General features: G+C 40.7%; 1 protein-coding gene across 1 annotated transcript; it reads right to left on the reverse strand.

The window, feature by feature from the left end:
• Positions 1–11850: 11850 nt before the first annotated feature.
• LOC110291067 (phosphoglycerate kinase 1) lies at positions 11851–13575 on the reverse strand. The gene has a single exon (XM_021158006.3). It carries the CDS (start codon positions 13534–13536, stop codon positions 12283–12285), a length of 1254 nt encoding a protein of 417 aa, XP_021013665.2. The 5' UTR covers positions 13537–13575; the 3' UTR covers positions 11851–12282.
• Positions 13576–21678: the final 8103 nt, after the last annotated feature.

Here is a 21678-nt window from a genome sequence, read left to right on the forward strand (position 1 = left end):
TGGATGTGTCAGAATACCTGGGGAGTCAAGCTGTAACTGGGGTGTAGGCTGTATGGGTTCGGATCCAGAGCCCAGGCTCTGCTCCTGGCACAGGTGTAAACCTGAAGGCACACGGGTCTCTAGCTGGGCCCAGAATATATCTTTCCATACAGGTTTTCAAGACTCCTAGTAACATAAATACACATATGGAAAAAGAAGTTAACTAGTGTATTGTTTATTAAATTGAAAACACTTTTGTATATGTACACAAGGGAAATCAGAGGACAACTTGAAAGGGTTGGTTCTTTCTTCCTACCATGTGATTTCCAGGGACCAAACTTAGATGTAGGTTCCTTTATCTACTGAGCTTGGAAATTTGCTTTTCTCCACCTTTTGAAAGAGAAAAAATACTTTATAAAAATACTTTATAAAAACGTTCTGAGATGATCGATATGCATCTAACTTATTCAGCTCTTCATAAAAACTTCACAATCTATTATGATGTGTATGGGATTTATGGTTTATGTAAGCAGTTTTCTATTAGCTGGTATTGTGGTTTTTCAAGGGTTAGTTTTATTGTTGTTTATTTTGCTTTTTTTGCCCTACAGCGAATCAGCAAAGATGTTTTTATAATACACTTGTGCATATTCTGATGGTTTGATACCTATAGGGTATGTTCTGAAATACATCGCTCTTCGGTCTTAAATGCTGCAGTTACCTAGAACTATGCAGTAAACCAAACTCAGTGGCTTAAAAAAATTACTGTTTGAGTTCCTGAGTTGAGTTTCTTTAAAAATAATATTCAGTGAATTCTGGCTTAGGATTAGTACAGAATTTCCAGCCATTTCTGAAATCATCCCCAAACATGTGTCAGCCCAATGCTGCTATATGTTGAGCAACATTCTTAGCAATGATGATTATAAAAACAAGGTATCGATAAAATATGAAAAATGTTGAAAATGCTTTGTATCCTGCAGTATCAAATATTCAATGAAATCAATTTAAAAATTTAATTCTTTATGTAAAAGTAAATACATACCTCTCATTAGAAGGCAAATTTTCTTTCTTCTTTAATCAATGGTAAAATGCCCATTCTTTCCCTCCTTTCTTTTCCTTCATTCTTCTTTTGCTTCCATCTTCCTCTTCTGCTTATGTTGTGTGTCTGTCTATATTTCTCCCTCTCTCTCTCCCCTTCTCTTATTTTTTTGAAACTGAGCATGTTTCTGCAGTCCAGGCTAGAACTCAGGCTTACACTCCTCTACCTCAGTCTCCTGACTGCCAGGACTTTGAACATGTGCCACCACATCCAGACTCTTAAAGTAGTTTTGGGCCACAAGGTCTGGTACCTACAACTTATGAAAGACAAGGGCAACAGTCAACTGTATTTTTTTTTTAAAACTAGGGTTTAGAAATGATTAAGTTATTTCAAGCTCAAATTTTTATACCTTGGTAAACCAGACTGCTCATACCTTGATGTATAATCATAGAGGTATTTTGTCAACTGATCCCACAGTCATTTTAGTCATGTACAACACATTTGAATTCTGCCTTAAGAATTGTAATTACAACTGTGACTGTATTCTTTTATTGTCTTTATAAGTTTGGCTTTAAAGAATTTCCCATGGTCATCCCTGCAGGTGCTGAACTGTGTCAGGAAATGTTATAGGAGTTGGAAACATGGGGTGAAACGTTTGAAGATATCTTACAAGACAGGTAGAGACAATTGAGAAAAGAGAAAAGAAACTGAAGTTCAGATTCTGGTCTTGTCACCTATGACCCAGGACTTGTATTTCTTTGATAACAACAAGAAATTATTGATGTATAGTGATGATATTTGAGACAGCAGGAATTCATTAGACAAAAAGTTTTTGGTTGCTGTCTATGTGCAAAACTATATGATATAGTAGATATGATGACTACAACATATACGACCCAAACAAGCTGGAATAATATTTCCTAGTGAGGAATGTTGAGTAGGAGAACCAGGGATGAGAAATTAAGAAGACAAAAGCAATGGCTGGGAACAGGAGGTCTTATACAAGCTGATGACATATGTCAAGCATGTTTAGTAAGGAATACTGCAGCATATATACTATTTGCAAGAAGAAAAATGGCCAACATCATCATAGTGCTAAGTCACATAATGTTGGCAAAAGAACACAGGGTACCTTGACATTTATGACTGATAATCACAGCCAAAATGAAGAATCAGTCCCCAGGAACTACACCTTACCTTCTCTAACATACTGGCTCCATCCCTAGACAGACCTTTAGAAAGAACTAAAGTTCTCTTTTCTCTATCCTTAGGACCTCTGAGGAAAGTCTTGGGTTGGTCTGACTCCCCACAGAGATATAAAGCAGTAATGTAAGTAGAACAAGATGGCGTTTGAGGAAGACACTATGATAAACATCTCTGCATAGAAACACAAATTTGGAGAGTTAGTCTTGCACAAAGTACTTTCTTAACAGCTAAGGGAACCAAATTAGAGACTATACTACCTTGGGTTTAGCATAAGAAGAGATTTTGATGAGTTCATGAAGGAAACTGTTTCCAGCTATCTTCCTCCTCTAACTCCAATCAGTGTAAAGGAAAGAGATGTCTCCCATGTGGGGAAGAGAGAAACACGTCCAGGCTGACATTAATCTGCTTCTCATTTTTGTGACAAAATGCTTGAGGTATAAACTTGCAGGGAGGAAAGTCTTACCCAGGAAGCTGGTTTAGTTCACCTTACAGCAGACTTCACAGCAGAAAGCCAGATGAAGTGGGATTGAATGTTCAGTGTGTGTTGGCATAAACACAAATATAGATTTTTTGCCTGCACATTTATTTTATAAAAATGACTTTATTTTAATGAGCTCACAAAACAAAAAACAAAACAAAACAAAACAAAACAAAACAAAACAAAACAAAACAAAACAGTTTAGGTAGCTTGGTCCCAAACTCTAAGTACCTTGGTGAATTTTCATACAGTTAGAAAGGTCATTCTGAAATCATGGAGCTTTGTTTCTGGCTTAATATTTGACTGTCTCTTACATTTTTATTCACTCATTGAACACTAACAACAATAAATACTATGACAGTTGAAACTAGGAAAACAGCATTATGTCCTTTTTGGGAACTCCTGTTCTTTTACCTGCATTCCATTCCTTCTCATCTCCTGATATTACCCTTTCTTGATTTCTTTTCTTTCTTTTTTTTTTAATTAATCTTTTTATTAGGTATTTTCCTCATTTACATTTCCAATGCTATCCAAAAAGTCCCCAATACACCCCCCACTCCCCTACCCACCCACTCCCACACCTTGGCCCTGGCATTCCCCTGTACTGGGGCATATAAAGTTTGCAAGTCCTATGGGCCTCTCTTTCCAGTGATGGCCGACTAGGCCATCTTTTCATACATATGCAGCTAGAGTCAAGAGCTCTGGGGTACTGGTTAGTTCATAATGTTGTTCCACCTATAGGGTTGCAGTTCCCTTTAGGTCCTTGGGTATTTTCTCTAGCTCCTCCATTGGGGGCCCTGTGATCCATTCAACAGCTGACTGTGATCATCCACTTCTGTGTTTGCTAGGCCCCGGCATTGTCTCGAAAGAGACAGCTATATCTGGGTCCTTTCAGCAAAATCTTGCTTGTGTATGCAATGGTGTCAGCGTTTGGAAGCTGATTATGGGATGGATCCCTGGATATGGCAGTCTTTAGATGATCCATTCTTCTGTCACAGCTCCAAACTTTATCTCTGTAACTCTTTCCATGGGTGTTTTGTTCCCAATTCTTTTTTTTTTAATTTTTAATATTTTTTATTACGTATTTTCCTCAATTACATTTCCAATGCTATCCAAAAAGTCCCCCATACTCCCCCCCCCCACTTCCCTAACCACCCATTCCCATTCTTTTGACCCTGGCATTCCCCTATATTGGGGCATATAAAGTTTGCAAGTCCAATGGGCCTCTCTTTCCAGTGATGGCTGACTAGGCCATCTTTCGATACATATGCAGCTAGAGACAAGAGCTCCGGGGTACTGGTTAGTTCATCATGTTGTTTCCCCTATAGGGTTGCGGATCCCTTTAACTCCTTGGGTACTTTCTCTAGCTTCTCCATTGGGAGCCCTGTGATCCATCCAATAGCTGACTGTGAGCATCCACTTCTGTGTTTGCTAGGCCCTGGCATAGTCTCACAAGAGACAGCTATATCTGGGACCTTTCAGCAAAATCTTGCTAGTGTATGCAATGGTGTCAGCATTTGGAAGCTGATTATGGGATGGATCCCTGGATATGGCAGTCTCTAGATGGTCCATCCTTTCATCACAGCTCCAAACTTTGTCTCTGTAACGCCTTCCATGGGTGTTTTGTTCCCAATTCTAAGAAGGGGCACAGTGTCCACACTTTGGTCTTCGTTCTTCTTGAGTTTCATGCGTTTAACAAATTGTATCTTATATCTTGGGTATCCTAAGTTTTTGGGCTAATATCCACTTATCAGTGAGTACATATTGTGTGAGTTCCTTTGTGATTGTGTTACCTCACTCAGGATGATGCCCTCCAGGTCCATCCATTTGCCTAGGAATTTCATAAATTCATTCCTTTTAATAGCTGAGTAGTACTCCATTGTGTAAATGTACCACATTTTCTGTATCCATTCCTCTGTTGGGGGGCATCTGGGTTCTGTCCAGCTTCTGGCTATTATAAATAGGGCTGCTATGAACATAGTGGAGCATGTGTCCTTTTTACTGGTTGGGACATCTTCTGGATATATGCCCAGGAGAGGTATTGCTGGATCCTCCGGTAGTACTATATCCAATTGTCTAAGGAACGGCCAGACTGATTTCCAGAGTGGTTGTACAAGCTTGCAATCCCACCAACAATGAAGGAGTGTTCCTCTTTCTCCACATCCTCGTCAGCATCTGCTGTCACCTTAATTTTTCATCTTAGCCATTCTGACTGGTGTGAGGTGGAATCTCAGGGTTGTTTTGATTTGAATTTCCCTGATAATTAAGGATGTTGAACATTTTTTCAGGTGCTTCTCTGCCATTCTGTATTCCTCAGGTGAGAATTCTTTGTTCAGTTCTGAGCCCCATTTTTTAATGGGGTTATTTGATTTTCTGGAGTCCACCTTCTTGAGTTCTTTATATATATTGGATATTAGTCCCCTATCTGATTTAGGATAGGTAAAGATCCTTTTCCAATCTGTTGGTGGTCTTTTTGTCTTATTGACGGTGTCTTTTGCCTTGCAGAAGCTTTGCAACTTCATGAGGTCCCATTTATCGATTCTCAATCTTACAGCACAAGCCTTTGCTGTTCTATTCAGGAATTTTTCCCCTGTACCCATATCTTTGAGGCTTTCCCCTACTTTCTCCTGTATAAGTTTCAGTGTCTCTGGTTTTATGTGGAGTTCCTTAATCCACTTAGATTTGACCTTGGTACAATGAGATAGGAATGGATCAATTCGCATTCTTCTACATGATAACATCCAGTTGTGCCAGCACCATTTGTTGAAAATGCTGTCTTTTTTCCACTGGATGGTTTTTGCTCCCTTGTCGAAGATCAAGTGACCATAGGTGTAAGGGTTCATCTCAGGGTCTTCAACTCTGTTCCATTGGTCTACTTGTCTGTCGTTATACCAGTACCATGCAGTTTTTATCACAATTGCTCTGTAGTACAGCTTTAGGTCAGGCATGGTGATTCCACCAGAGGTTCTTTTATCCTTGAGAAGAGTTTTTGCTATCCTAGGTTTTTTGTTGTTCCAGATGAATTTGCAGATTGCCCTTTCCAATTCGTTGAAGAATTGATTTGGAATTTTGATGGGGATTGCATTGAATCTGTAGATTGCTTTTGGCAAGATAGCCATTTTTACAATGTTGATCCTGCCAATCCATGAGCATGGGAGGTTTTTCCATCTTCTGAGATCTTCTTTAATTTCTTTCTTCAGGGACTTGAAGTTCTTGTCATACAGATCTTTCACTTCCTTAGTTAGAGTCATGCCAAGGTATTTTATATTGTTTGTGACTATTGAGAAGGGTGTTGTTTCCCTAATTTCCTTCTCTGCTTGTTTATCCTTTGTGTACAGAAAGGCCATTGACTTGCTTGAGTTAATTTTATATCCAGCTACTTCAATGAAGCTGTTTATCAGGCTTAGGAGTTCTCTGGTGGAATTTTTAGGGTCACTTATATATACTATCATATCATCTGCAAAGAGTGATATTTTGACTTCTTCTTTTCCGATTTGTATCCCCTTGATCTCCTTTTGTTTTCTAATTGCTCTGGTTAGGACTTCAAGTATAAAATTGAATAGGTAGGGAGAAAGTGGACAGCCTTGTCTAGTCCCTGATTTTAGTGGGATTTCTTCCAGCTTCTCACCATTTACTTTGATGTTGGCTACTGGTTTGCTGTAGATTGCTTTTATCATGTTTAGGTATGGGCCTCGAATTCCTGATCTTTCCAAGACTTTTATCATAAGGGGGTGTTGGATTTTGTCAAAGGCTTTCTCAGCATCTAACGAGATGATCATGTGTTTTTTATCTTTGAGTTTGTTTATATACTGGATTACATTGATGGATTTCTGTATATTGAACCATCCTTGCATCCCTGGGATGAAACTTGGTCAGGATGGATGATTTTTTTTTTAATTAGGTATTTTCCTCAGTTACATTTCCAATGCTATCCAAAAAGTCCCCAATACACTCCCCCCCAGTCCCCCACCCACCCACCCCCACCCTTTGGCCCTGGCATTCCCCTGTACTGGGGCATATAACGTTAGCAAGTCCAATGGGCCTCTCTTTCCAGTGATGGCCGACTAGGCCATCTTTTCATACAAATGCAGCTAGAGTCAAGAGCTCTGGGGTACTGGTTAGTTCATAATAATGTTCCCCTATGGGGTTGCAGTTCCCTTTAACTCCTTGGGTACTTTCTCTAGCTCCTCCATTGGGGGCCCTGTGATCCATCCACTAACTGACTGCGAGCATCCACTTCTGTGTTTGCTAGGCCCCGGCATTGTCTCACAAGAGACAGCTATATCTGGGTCCTTTCAGCAAAATCTTGCTAGTGTATGCAATGGTGTCAGCATTTGGAAGCTGATTATGGGATGGATCCCTGGATATGGCAGTCTCTAGATGGTCCATCCTTTCTTCACAGCTCCAAACTTTATCTCTGTAACTCTTTCCATGGGTGTTTTGTTCCCAATTCCAAGAAGGGGCACAGTGTCCACACTTTGGTCTTTGTTCTTCTTGAGTTTCATGCGTTTAACAAATTGTATCTTATATCTTGGGTATCCTAAGTTTTTGGGCTAATATCCACTTATCAGTGAGTACATATTGTGTGAGTTCCTTTTGAATATGTTACCTCACTCAGGATGATGCCCTCCAGGTCCATCCATTTGCCTAGGAATTTCATAAACTCATTCCTTTTAATAGCTGAGTAGTACTCCATTGTGTAAATGTACCACATTTTCTGTATCCATTCCTCTGTTGAGGGGCATCTGGGTTCTTTCCAGCTTCTGGCTATTATAAATAAGGATGCTATGAACATAGTGGAGCATGTGTCCTTCTTACCGGTTGGAACATCTTCTGGATATATGCCCAGGAGAGGTATTGCTGGATCCTCTGGTAGTATTATGTCCAATTTTCTGAGGAACCGCCAAACTGATTTCCAGAGTGGTTGTACCAGCTTGCAATCCCACCAACAATGAAGGAGTGTTTTTCTTTCTCCATATCCTCGCCAGCATCTGCTGTCACCTGAATTTTTGATCTTAGCCATTCTGACTGGTGTGAGGTGTAATCTCAGTGTTGTTTTGAGTTGCAATTCCCTGATGATTAAGGATGTTGAACATTTTTTCAGGTGCTTCTCTGCCATTCGGTATTCCTCAGGTGAGAATTCTTTGTTCAGATCTGAGCCCCATTTTTTAACGGGGTTATTTGATTTTCTGGAGTCCACCTTCTTGAGTCTTTATATATATTGGATATTAGTCCCCTATCTGATTTAGGATAGGTAAAGATCCTTTTCCAATCTGTTGGTGGTCTTTTTTGTCTTATTGACGGTGTCTTTTGCCTTGCAGAAGCTTTGCAACTTTATGAGGTCCCATTTATCGATTCTCGATCTTACAGCACAAGTCTTTGCTGTTCTATTCAGGAATTTTTCCTCTGTACCCATATCTTTGAGGCTTTTCCCTACTTTCTCCTGTATAAGTTTCAGTGTCTCTGGTTTTATGTGGAGTTCCTTAATCCACTTAGATTTGACCTTGGTACAAGGAGATAGGAATGGATCAATTCGCATTCTTGTACATGATAACCGCCAGTTGTGCAAGCACCATTTGTTGAAAATGCTGTCTTTTTTCCACTGGATGGTTTTTGCTCCCTTGTCAAAGATCAAGTGACCATAGGTATGTGGGTTGATTTCAGGGTCTTCAATTCTGTTCCATTGGTCTACTTGTCTGTCGTTATCCCAGTACCATGCAGTTTTTATCACAATTGCTCTGTAGTACAGCTTTAGGTCAGGCATGGTGATTCCATCAGAGGTTCTTTTATCCTTGAGAAGAGTTTTTCCTATCCTTGGTTTTTTGTTGTTCCAGATGAATTTGCAGATTGCTCTTTCTAATTCGTTGAAGAATTGAGTTGGAATTTTGATAGGGATTGCATTGAATCTGTAGATTGCTTTTGGTAAGATAGCCATTTTTACAAGGTTGATCCTGCCAATCCATGAGCATGGGAGGTCTTTCCATCTTCTGAGATCTTCTTTAATTTCTTTCTTCAGGGACTTGAAGTTCTTGTCTTACAGAGCTTTCACTTCCTTAGTTAGAGTCATGCCAAGGTATTTTATATTGTTTGTGACTATTGAGAAGGGTGTTGTTTCCCTAATTTCTTTCTCTGCCTGTTTATCCTTTGTGTACAGAAAGGCCATTGACTTGCTTGAGTTAATTTTATATCCAGCTACTTCACCGAAGCTATTTATCAGGCTTAGGAGTTCTCTGGTGGAATTTTTAGGGTCACTTATGTATACTATCATATCATCTGCAAAAAGCGATATTTTGACTTCTTCTTTTCCGATTTGTATCCCCTTGATCTCCTTTTGTTGTCTAATTGCTCTGGCTAGGACTTCAAGTACAATGTTGAATAGGTAGGGAGAGAGTGGGCAGCCTTGTCTAGTCCCTGATTTTAGTGGGATTTCTTCCAGCTTCTCACCATTTACTTTGATGTTGGCTACTGGTTTGCTGTAGATTGCTTTTATCATGGTTAGGTATGGGCCTTGAATTCCTGATCTTTCCAAGAGTTTTATCATGAATGGGTGTTGGATTTTGTCAAATGCTTTTTCAGCATCTAACGAGATGATCATGTGTTTTTTGTCTTTGAGTTTGTTTATATAATGGATTACATTGATAGATTTTCATATATTGATCCATCCTTGCATCCCTGGGATGAAACCTACTTGGTCAGGATGGATGATTGTTTTGATGTGTTCTTGAATTCGGTTAGCGACAACTTTATTGAGGATTTTTGCATCAATATTCATAAGGGAAATTGGTCTGAAGTTCTCTATTTTTGTTGGGTCTTTATGTGGTTTAGGTATCAGAGTAATTGTGGCTTCATAGAATGAGTTGGGTAGAGTACCTTCTGATTCTATTTTGTAAAATAGTTTGTGAAGAACTGGGATTAGATCTTCTTTGAAGGTTTGATAGAACTCTGCACTAAACCCATCTGGTCCTGGGCTTTTCTTGGTTGGGAGACTATTAATGACTGCTTCTATTTCTTTAGGGGATATGGGACTGTTTAGATCATTAACCTGATCTTGATTTAACTTTGGTACCTGGTATCTGTCTAGAAACTTGTCCATTTCATCCAGGTTCTCCAGTTTTGTTGAGTATAGCCTTTTGTAGAAGGATCTGATGGTGTTTTGGATTTCTTCAGGGTCTGTTGTTATGTCTCCCTTTTCATTTCTGATTTTGTTAATTAGAATACTTTCCCTATGCCCTCTAGTGAGTCTGGCTAGGGTTTATCTATCTTGTTGATTTTCTCAAAGAACCAGCTCCTCGGTTGGTTGATTCTTTGAATTGTTCTTCTTGTTTCCACTTGGTTGATTTCACCCCTGAGTTTGATTATTTCTTGCCGTCTACTCCTCTTGGGTGAATTTGCTTCCTTTTGTTCTAGTGCTTTTAGGTGTGTTGTCAAGCTGCTAATGTGTGCTCTCTCTAGTTTCTTTTTGGAGGCACTTACAGCTATGATTTTCCTCTTAGAAATGCTTTCAATGTGTCCCATAAGTTTGGGTATGTTGTGGGTTCATTTTCCTTAAACTCCAGAAAGTCCTTAATTTCTTTCTTTATTCCTTCCTTGACCAAGGTATCATTGAGAAGAGTGTTGTTTAGTTTCCACGTGTGTGTTGGCTTTCTATTATTTATTTTGTTATTGAATATCAGTCTTAGTCCATGGTGATCTGATAGGATGCATGGGACAATTTCAATATTTTTGTATATGTTGAGGTTTGTTTTGTGAACAATTATGTGGTCAATTTTGGAGAAGGTACTGTGAGGTGCTGAGAAGAAGGTATATCCTTTTGTTTTAGGATAAAATGTTCTGTAGATATCTGTCAGATCCATTTGTTTCACAACTCTGTTAGTTTCACTGTGTCCCTGTTTAGTTTCTGCTTCCATGATCTGTCCATTGGTGAAAGTGGTGTGTTGAAGTCTCCCACTATTATTGTGTGAGGTGCAATGTGTGGTTTGAGCTTTACTAAAGTATCTTTAATGAATGTGGCTGTCCTTGTATTTGGAGCATAGATATTCAGCATTGATAGCTCCTCTTGTAGGATTTTACCTTTGATGAGTATGAAGTGCCCTTCCTTGTCTTTTTTGATGACTTTGGGTTGGAAGTCGATTTTATTAGATATTAGGATGGCTACTCCAGCTTGTTTCTTCCTACCATTTTCTTGGAAAATTATTTTCCAGCCTTTAATTCTGAGGTAGTGTCTATCTTTTTCTCTGAGATGAGTTTCCTGTAAGCAGCAAAATGTTGGGTCCTGTTTGTGTAGCCAGTCTGTTAGTCATTGTCTTTTTATTGGGGAGTTGAGTCCATTGATATTAAGAGATATTAGGGAGAAGTAATTGTTGCTTCCTTTTATTTTTGTTGTTAGAGTTCGCATTCTGTTCTTGTGGCAGTCTTCTTTTAGGTTTGTTGAGGGATTACCTTCTTGCTTTTTCTATGACTTGGTTTCCGTCCTTGTATTGTTTTTTTTCTGTTATTATCCTTTGAAGGGTTGGATTCGTGGAAAGATAATGTGTGAATTTGTTTTTGTCGTGGAATACTTTGGTTTCTCCATCTATGTTAATTGAGAGTTTGGCTGGGTATAATAGCCTGGGTTGGCATTTGTGTTCTCTTAGTGTCTGTATAACGTCTGTACAGGATCTTCTTCCTTACATAGTCTCTGGTGCAAAAGCTGGTGTAATTCTGATAGGCCTGCCTTTATATGTTACTTGACCTTTCTCCCTTACTGCTTTTAATATTCTCTCTTTATTTAGTGTATTTTTTGTTATGATTATTATGTGTTGGAGGAATTTCTTTTCTGGTCCAGTCTATTTGGAGTTCTGTAGGCTTCTTGTATGTTCATGGGCATGTCTTTCTTTAGGTTTGGGAAGTTTTCTTCTATAATTTTATTGAAGATATTTGCTGGCCCTTTTAGTTGAAAATCTCCATTCTCATCTACTCCTATTATCTGTAGGTTTGGTCTTCTCATTGCGTCCTCGATTTCCTGGATGTTTTGAGTTAGGATCTTTTTGTGTTTTGTATTTTCTTTGATTGTTGTGCTGATGTTCTCTTTTGAATCTTCTGCACCTGAGATTCTCTCTTCCATCCCTTGTATTCTGTTGCTGATGCTCGCATCTATGGTTCCATATTTCTTTTTTTTTTTTTTTCAGTGGACATCTTTATTGTTTAATAGATCATCAACTTCTGCAGACTTACAGCTGGGATTTCATCAGATTGCCATGCTGAGTCATGAACAGTGAGTGACGAAGCTAACCAGAGGCTACATACGTCAGAGAGAGAGAGCTCAGCCTTTACAGCTCACTTCCTTTCTCAGGCAGAATATAAATAGACGCCCTCTACAATGCACAATGGTTTTAGTCACTAAGGAATTTAAATGGGATCTTGAAGAACGCAGACAAATCCTGATGCAGTAAAGACGAGCTGAGATGCTGTGCAACTGTTTAAGGGTTCCTGGTGCCGCATCTCAGCCACTAGCTGAATCTTGCGCTAACACCAAATGGAGATGCAGAAAACACTAGGTTGACTTAGGGGCTGTGCACAGGAACCAAAGGCAGGAAAGAAAATACTAAACATTGCTGAGAGCATCCACCCCAGGAAGGACTTTACCTTCCAGAAGCTCTAGACTGGCACCGCCCCCAGTGCTCACATGGCTGACTTTATCCTCTGTGTTCCATTTGGCACAGCAAGTGGCAGTGTCTCCACCACCTATGATGGTGATGCAACCCCTAGAAGTGGCTTTCACCACCTCATCCATGAGTGACTTGGTTCCCCTGGCAAAGGCTTCCCATTCAAATACCCCAACAGGACCATTCCAAACAATCTGCTTAGCTCGGGCCACGGCCTCGGCATATTTCTTGCTGCTCTCAGTACCACAGTCCAAGCCCATCCAGCCAGCAGGTATACCGGAGGCCAAAGTAGCTTGGCCAGTCTTGGCATTCTCATCAAATTTGTCAGCAGTGACAAAGTCAACAGGCAAGGTAATCTTCACACCATTTTTCTCAGCTTTGGACATGAGACCTTTGACAATCTTGGCTCCTTCTTCATCATACAGAGATGTGCCAATCTCCATGTTGTTGAGCACCTTAAGAAAGGTAAAGGCCATTCCACCACCAATGATCATCTCATTGACTTTGTCTAGCATATTATTGATCAGCTGGATCTTGTCTGCAACTTTAGCTCCTCCCAAGATAGCCAGGAAGGGTCGCTCTGGACTCTCCAAAGCCTTGGCAAAGTAGTTCAGCTCCTTCTTCATCAAAAATCCACCAGCCTTCTGTGGCAGATTCACACCCACCATGGAGCTATGGGCTCGGTGTGCAGTCCCAAAAGCATCATTGACATAGACATCTCCTAGTTTGGACAGTGAGGCTCGGAAAGCATCAATTTTGGCTGGCTCAGCTTTAACCTTGTTCCCAGAAGCATCTTTTCCCTTCCCTTCTTCCTCTACATGAAAGCGGAGGTTTTCCAGCAGGATGACAGTCCCAGCAGCTGGGTTGGCACAGGCATTCTCGACTTCTGGGCCCACACAATCCTTCAAGAACAGAACATCCTTGCCCAGCAGAGATTTGAGTTCAGCAGCAACTGGCTCTAAGGAGTACTTGTCAGGCATGGGAACACCATCAGGCCGGCCCAGGTGGCTCATAAGGACAACCGACTTTGCTCCATTGTCCAAGCAGAATTTGATGCTTGGAACAGCAGCCTTGATCCTTTGGTTATTTGTTATCTGGTTGTTCTTCATAGGAACGTTGAAGTCCACCCTCATCACGACCCGCTTCCCCTTCACGTCCAGCTTGTCCAAAGTCAGCTTGTTGGAAAGCGACATTTTGGCAACACCGTGAGGTCGAGAGGCCCGGAGATGAGGAAGAGCGGTTCCATATTTCTTTCCTAGGGTTTCTATCTCCAGCGTTGCCTCACTTTGGGTTTTCTTTATTGTGTCCACTTCCCTTTTTAGGTCTTGGATGGTTTTATTCAATTCCATCACCTGTTTGGTCGTGTTTTCCTGCAATTCTTTAAGGGATTTTTGTGTTTCCTCTTTAAGGTCTTCTACCTGTTTAGCTGTGTTCTCCTGTATTTCTTTAAGTGAGTTATTAAAGTCCTTCTTGATGTCCTCTACCATCATCATGAGATATGCTTTTAAATCTGGGTCTAGCTTTTCGGGTGTGTTGGGGTGCCCAGGACTAGGTGGGGTTGCCTTTCACCATCTGGTAATCTATGGAACTAGTTGTTATAGTTGTCTCTACTTAGAGCTTGTTCCTCAGGTGACTCTGTTAGCCTCTATCAGCAGACTGGGGAGACTAGCTCTCTCCTTAGTGTCAGTGGTCAGAGTGCTCTCTGCAGGCAAGCTCTCCTCTTGTAGGGAAGGTGCCCAGATATCTGTTGTTCGAACTTTCCTCCTCGCAGAAGTTGTGTTCCACTCACCAGAGCTCTTAGGATCCCGTGGGGGATTCTGTGGGGGTCCTTGCGGGTGTCAGGAGACTCCTTGGGCAAGGAACCATGGTGCTGGCGTGGACCGGAAGGGACTTGTGCCTTCTGAGATGTTTTGTGTCAAGATTTCTTTTGATTTAGCAGTTTCTTTGATCAATGTATCTCATCATCTTTTATATTCTGTTGGTAAAGCTTGCCCCTGTACCTCCTGTTTGGATTCCTGATTCTTTCATTTCCAGAATTCCCTTAGTTTGTGCTTTATTTTTGATTCTATTTCCATCTTTAGGTTTTGAAGACTTTTCTTTGTTTACTTCAACTGTTTGTTTTCTTGGATTTCTTTCACAGATTTATTCATTTCTTCCAATTTTCTGTTTGTTTTTTTCCTGTATATTCTAGAGGGATTTCCTCATTGAGGACCTCTGTCATCTTCATATAGTTTCTTCTAAGGTCTTTTCTGCGCTTTAGCTATGTTGGTATATTTGGGACCTGCTATGGTAAGTTATCCAGGCTGTAGTGGCAACATATTGCCTTGGATGCTATTGATTGTATTTTTATGCTGGTGTCTAGACATCTGGGTTTGGGGTGATCTATGTGCTCATTTTTGGATTTGTTAGGTTGGGTAGGTATTTGGTTCCTTGATTTCTGTTTCCTCTCTGGATTTTCAGAGTGTGATTTTCAGAGTGGATTTTCAGAGTGTGATTGTTGTGCCTGTTTTCCTCTTCTGCTCATCTGTTGTGTTCACAGGTAGTGCCTACTGGTGTTGGAGGCTACAATCCTGGGGTGAGTTGGGGGAAGGAAAATTGAAGAAGAAGGTCTTTGTGGTCCCTTGGGGATGAGGTCAGATTGGAAAGGGAGATTATAACATGTTTCCTGCTACATAATTGACATGAGATTAGGGGGATTGGATCTCAGGAGCAGTAGGAGAGGTGTGTGCCCACCTTTAGCTTATTTGTTGCCCTGGGGGAAGCAGCTCTTGGTGTGTAGGGGTTCCTGTTGGGGTTGGGGTCTGAGATAAAGCAACAAGTTGGGGGAAGAATATGAGAAGGGGATCCGTGGGATCCACAGGAAATGATAAAAGGAGAGCAGGGGAGGCTGCCAAATGTTTTCTGCTGCAGAGTTGCTGATGCGACTGGGAAATTGGATCTGGAGGAAGAAAAATAGAGGAAGCGAATGAGAGAGAGGAGGTGTATGGGCAACCTATCTGGATTTCTGGCAGGTGTGGCCTGTGAGTTAGCAAGGGGTGCATGTTGGATTTGGGGACTGGGAAAATTCAACAAGTCATCAGAGGGAAATTAGAAGAGAAGGATCTGTGGAATCCATAAGGAATTGGAGCAAGGGGAAGGGGCCATTGTATTTTGCTGTAGAGCCAGGGATGAGACTGCGGGGGGGGGGGGGGGCGGGGTGTGCATCTAGGAGAACGAAGGGAGAAGAAAAGGTCTGCAGGCAGTCTATCTAGTTTAACTTGCAGGAAGAGCCTATGGTTTAGCAGGGGGTACCTGTTGGAATTGAGGGCTAGGATATAGCAACTGAGTTGGGGGATGGAAATTAGAAGATGATCCACAGGAGATGTGGGCAGCAGGAAAGAAGACTGCAGCTGGTGTTCTGTTAGTGCTAGCGATGAGATGGGGGGTTGGGTTTGTAGGGGAGGAGAGAGTGGTGAGGGTCTTTGTATTAAAAAAGACTGGCAGGCTTCCTGTGCTACTGCTGGCAACTGATGGACCAACATGGCTCCAGCCGGGTGATCTCAAATCAGTTTTCTCTCTTGGCCAGAGCTTCTGAGTCCCTTCGCAGATCACTCCTACCAGGTCCACGCAATGACTGTCCACCCCACAGTAAGCATCACAGCACCCATTTACCCAGTAGATTCAAAACTCTTAAAGCTTATAATTAATTAACCAGATTTATGTATCAATAAATTATCAATTTACAAGATGCCAATATAATAATTTCAGAATCAATTGATAATGATAAAGTTTTATCCCAATTATTCTAACCTTATGATATCATAACTACCTGTGGCTGGTTAAAACCATGCTGGTTCATGTCTGCCTCCCACTTGGCCTTCCTTCCTCTTTCTGTTGAGGTGCTGTCTTTGCATCTCTTAACTGCGCCTTGCTTTTCCCCAGCCAATCACAGGCCTCCTGCTGCCCTAATGTAATTGAACAGGGAAAATCCTGCAAAAAGTCTTCTGTTAGCTTACCTTTTTCTCTGTTCCCAGTGATTCTATCCCTGTTATTTTTATTGTCTATACAAACGAGCCAAAGCTCAGAGATATTAAATCTACTTGCCATCATTTTGTATTCTATGGGTCAGATCTTTCATCAGAACACTGAGACAGCCAGGGTTGAAAGATCTACTTTCAAAATGATGTTTTATTTTATTTTATTGTTTTAAAATTTATTTCTGAAATCTTGGGCTGAGTTTGCAGACTTTGTATCTGGGACACCTACACTTGACTTTTGAAGCATGGTGGTCTAAGGGTAATCAGATGACTTTCAAAGTAAATGTCTTTTTTTTTTTTCTAGTTAAGAAAGCCAGAAGTGAATGTTTAAGAGCTATCATATGACTTCTTAAGACATCATATCTCTGCTGCCATGCTTATTGGCTGACTTGATCAGATGCACTCTTGGTCTCAATGAAGGGGGTGTATGTAAGAATTTGCATGGCTCTGTATGTGGGTCATGGTGTGTATCTCTTTGTATGTTTGTTTCTGTGCGTATCTTTGTGTTTTAAACAGAGTCTTACTACTCCCTGCTCTTTCTCCTCCATGCTGATAAGAGGAACTAGAGCCTCTGAAATCTGGAAAGGAGACTGTAGCTATTCTGTGTATTTAGTCTGGAGGTTGAAAAGAAAATGTTCCCAGAAAGCTCCACCCATAGGCTGTTCTTCAAATGTCATTGTCTAGAATTGTCATATGCATTTCTCTAAATTCAGTCATTGGCAAAAGGAGTAAATCAACATTGATTTTCTTAGCCTAATTACTATTCACCTACTTAGCGTCAAGGGTTGAAATCTTTCCTTGATAGTAGGTCTCATGGCATAGGCAAATGTTTTTCTTACTTGGGGGCTGTACTATAGTTAAGTTCCAAGAGTTTGGATTTCTGTAGGTGACCAGTGTGCCTGGCTAAATTCTGTGTAAGGAGAGTTTGGATTAATCAGGAAGTGTTAAAGAAAGAGGCTGAGGATGGCTTTCTTTGTGTCTGTTGTCTAAAGAGCCTAGAAAGCCACTTTCCTTCTCTCTATCATTTTTGTTCTTCTCTCTTCTTGCCTCTTTTCAAAGATCCATTACCATCTTTAGTACCAAGAGCAGATGCTTTCATTCTTGAGAAATCAGGTAATGGCACAAATAACATGTTCTTAAAGCAAATGTGACAGTTTCGATAGGGATTCAGACCCCAGATGGGGTCATCAGAACCCAACTGGACAGCTACAATGCATCATTGATTTCTCATGATGAGCATGACAACCTCTGAGAACATCTCAAACCAAACTGGGTTATGAATGATTGATTACTAAGTGCTGAACAGATCACCTCATGCCAGTTCTGCTACAAGCCAAAATCTCCCATCGAGCATGCACTTAGTACTGGGCTCATCGAGGGAAGATTGTTCTTCTTAGAACAAAGTCAGGGCTAGAATGCTCTTCAGAGCTCCCACTGATAAAGTCCCACAGGAGGAAATAGGATTTTCTACACTGGCCTGATGAAATAAAATTGTTTAACATATCTGTATTCTTCTGTGTCTTTAATTTTTTTATGTATGTGTTTGTATGTTTTTGTATTTACCTATATCTGTATGGAGCTACTGTATCTGTCTCTTTGTGGTTTTGTGGTATTTTTATAATTTTTTTCTTTTCAGATAGAGTCTCATTATATAGCCTAGTCTGGTCTTGAATTCTCAATCCTCCTTCCTCACCCTCATAAGTGCTATGATTACAGATATGTCTGGCTCTGGGTGGTTTTTCCTGAGTGTATGCCCCTCTACATCTTGTTTTTCTGAGAATATGTTTGATTTTCTGTTTCAATATATTAGCCTGCACCTTTCTGGTGGGTACCTTTTTCCTGTGTGTAGGTTTCTCCGTATGCATGTGTGTGTTCCTGTCTGTATGTGTATGTAGTGTGTATGTGTATTTGTGTGTGTGTGTGTGTGTGTATTTAGTTCAAGGGGAAGGGGTGCTCCCTTTATAACATATTAATGAACAGTGTGATGTCAGGGAGAGAGGATGGTATGGAGGTATGGAAGTTGGGGTCCCAAGATGTACTACCCAGTTTTGCTTATCACTCACTAGGTTATTTTCTGTGGTTCATTTCAACCCTCTAGGCCTCAGTTCTCTCAGTGATAATACAACTTGCTTAACCTAGCTCTCAGGAATTTTCTGAGTGTGCAATAGTAATGTAATTTACAATGCTTTTGAAAAAGCTGAAAGCACTATAAGAATAAAGGCATTAAATGGATTAACATTGGCCTTGATTCAAGAAAGACCGGTGTGCTCAAAATAGTCATGGAAAAGGGACTTTGATTCAAATCCGAATCTTTGCTTGGTAGGTCATCAAGTCTGAGCCAAGCATGCTATGGGAGGAAGGGAGGACATCAGTCCTGTGATCTGAATCAGCAAAAGCAAGGTTCGTTCTGAATGCCAGCTCTGCTCAGTTAATGGCTACTTGGGATACTATGTGGATGAGTATTGTAAGCCATTACTTGGCAAAAATGATAAGGTCACTAGGGGCAGCATCTGTGAGTGCCAGGAAGGGGTACTTATGGCATTCAGTGTGTGCTCACCACCCCTTCTGGAGTGTTTGTGTGTGTGTGTGTGTGTGTGTGTGTACACCAGAACTCCAATCTAAAGATGGGCTGGTGTCTTAAAAATTGCCAAATTAAAATCTCCATATGTTTTGAGACTGGTTAGAGACTCTGTTCACACTACTTTTGTGATCTTTTCTTTTCTTTTCTTTTTTTTTTTTTTTTTTTGCTTTGTAAATTCATTTATTAAAGATTTCTGCAGAGATTTAACTTACTTTGGGAAACTTTATATCACATTTTCTTCCATGGGATATGTTTGTAAAATTCTTTTTTTTAAATTTTTAATATTTTTATTACATATTTTCCTCAGTTACATTTCCAATGCTATCCCAAAAGTCCCCCATGGCGCCCCCCACTTCCCTACCCACCCATTCCCATTCTTTTGGCCCTGGCATTCCCCAATATTGGGGCATATAAAGTTTGAAAGTCCAATGGGCCTCTCTTTCCAATGATGGCCGACTAGGCCATCTTTCGATACATATGCAGCTAGAGACAAGAGCTCCGGGGTTCTGGTTAGTACATCATGTTGTTCCGACAATAGGGTTGCAGATCCCTTTAGCTCCTTGGGTACTTTCTCTAGCTTCTCCATTGGGAGCCCTGTGATACATCCAATAGCTGACTGTGAACATCCACTCCTGTGTTTGCTAGGCCCCGGCATCGTCTCACAAGAGACAGCTATATTTGGGTCCTTTCAGCAAAATCTTGCTAGTGTATGCAGTGGTGTCAGCGTTTAGAAGCTGCTTATGGGAAGGATCCCTGGATACGGCAGTCTCTAAATGGTCCATCCTTCCATCACAGCCATGAACTTTGTCTCTGTAACTCCTTCCCTGGGTGTTTTGTTCCCAATTCTAAGAAGGGGCACAGTGTCCACACTTTGGTCTTCATTCTTCTTGAGTTTCATGCGTTTAGTAAATTGTATCTTATATCTTGGGTATCCTAAGTTTTGGGCTAATATCCACTTATCAGTGAATACATATTGTGTGAGTTCTTTTGTGATTGTGTTACTTCACTCAAGATGATGCCCTCCAGGTCCATCCATTTGGCTAGGAATTTCATAAATTCATTCTTTTTAATAGCTGAGTAGTACTCCATTGTGTAAATGTACCATAATTTCTGTATCCATTCCTCTGTTGAGGGACATCTGGGTTCTTTCCAGCTTCTGGCTATTATAAATAGGGCTGCTATGAACATAGTGGAGCATGTGTCCTTTTTACCGGTTGGGACATCTTCTGGATATATGCCCAGGAGAGGTATTGCTGGATCTTCCGGTAGTACTATGTCCAATTTTCTGAGGAACCGCCAGACTGATTTCCAGAGTGGTTGTACAAGCTTGCAATCCCACCAACAATGGAGGAGTGTTCCTCTTTCTCCACATCCTCGCCAGCATCTGCTGTCACCTGAATTTTTGATCTTAGCCATTCTGACTGGTGTGAGGTGGAATCTCAGGGTTGTTTTGATTTGCATTTCCCTGATGATTAAGGATGTTGAACATTTTTTCAGGTGCTTCTCTGCCATTCGGTATTCCTCAGGTGAGAATTCTTTGTTCAGTTCTGAGCCCCATTTTTTAATGGGGTTATTTGACTTTCTGGAGTCCACCTTCTTGAGTTCTTTATATATATTGGATATTAGTCCCTTATCTGATTTAGGATAGGTGAAGATCCTTTCCCAATCTGTTGGTGGTTTTTTTGTCTTATTGATGGTGTCTTTAGCCTTGCAGAAGCTTTGTAGTTTTATGAGGTCCCACTTGTCAATTCTCGATCTTACAGCACAAGCCATTACTGTTCTATTCAAGAATTTTTCCCCTGTGCCCATATCTTCAAGGCTTTTCCCCACTTTCTCCTCTATAAGTTTCAGTGTCTCTGGTTTTATGTGAAGTTCCTTGATCCACTTAGACTTGACCTTAGTACAAGGAGATAGGAATGGATCGATTCGCATTCTTCTACATGTTAACAACCAGTTGTGCCAGCACCATTTGTTGAAAATGCTGTCTTTCTTCCACTGGATGTTTTTAGCTCCCTTGTCGAAGATCAAGTGACCGTAGGTGTGTGGGTTCATTTCTGGGTCTTCAATTCTATTCCATTGGTCTATTTGTCTGTCACTATACCAGTACCATGCAGTTTTTATCACAATTGCTCTGTAGTAAAGCTTTAGGTCCGGCATGGTGATTCCACCAGAGGTTCTTTTATCCTTGAGAAGAGTTTTTGCTATCCTAGGTTTTTTGTTATTCCAGATGAATTTGCAAATTGCTCTTTCTAATTTGTTGAAGAATTGAGTTAGAATTTTGATGGGGATTGCATTGAATCTGTAGATTGCTTTTGGCAAGATAGCCATTTTTACAATGGGCTTTTTTTAGTTGGGAGACTATCAATGACTGCTTCTATTTCTTTGGGGGATATAGGGCTGTTTAGATCATTAACCTGATCTTGATTCAACTTTGGTACCTGGTATCTGTCTAGGAACTTCTCCATTTCATCCAGGTTCTCCAGTTTTGTTGAGTATAGCCTTTGGTAGAAGGATCTGATGGTGTTTTGGATGTCTTCAGGATCTGTTGTTATGTCTCCTTTTTCATTTCTGATTTTGTTAATTAGGATGCTTTCCCTGTGCCCTCTAGTGAGTCTGGCTAAGGGTTTATCTATCTTGTTGATTTTCTCAAAGAACCAGTTCCTTGATTGGTTGATTCTTTGAATAGTTCTTCTTGTTTCCACTTGGTTGATTTCGCCCCTGAGTTTGATTATTTCCTG

Source organism: Mus caroli, unplaced genomic scaffold, assembly GCF_978045245.1.
Source record: "Mus caroli unplaced genomic scaffold, Mus_caroli_1 scaffold_13, whole genome shotgun sequence".
Taxonomy (NCBI): domain Eukaryota; kingdom Metazoa; phylum Chordata; class Mammalia; order Rodentia; family Muridae; genus Mus; species Mus caroli.

Bases quoted from the DNA above. Each gene is read 5' to 3' on its own strand.
- LOC110291067 (XM_021158006.3), bottom strand. From the start codon at position 13,536: ATGTCGCTTTCCAACAAGCTGACTTTGGACAAGCTGGACGTGAAGGGG.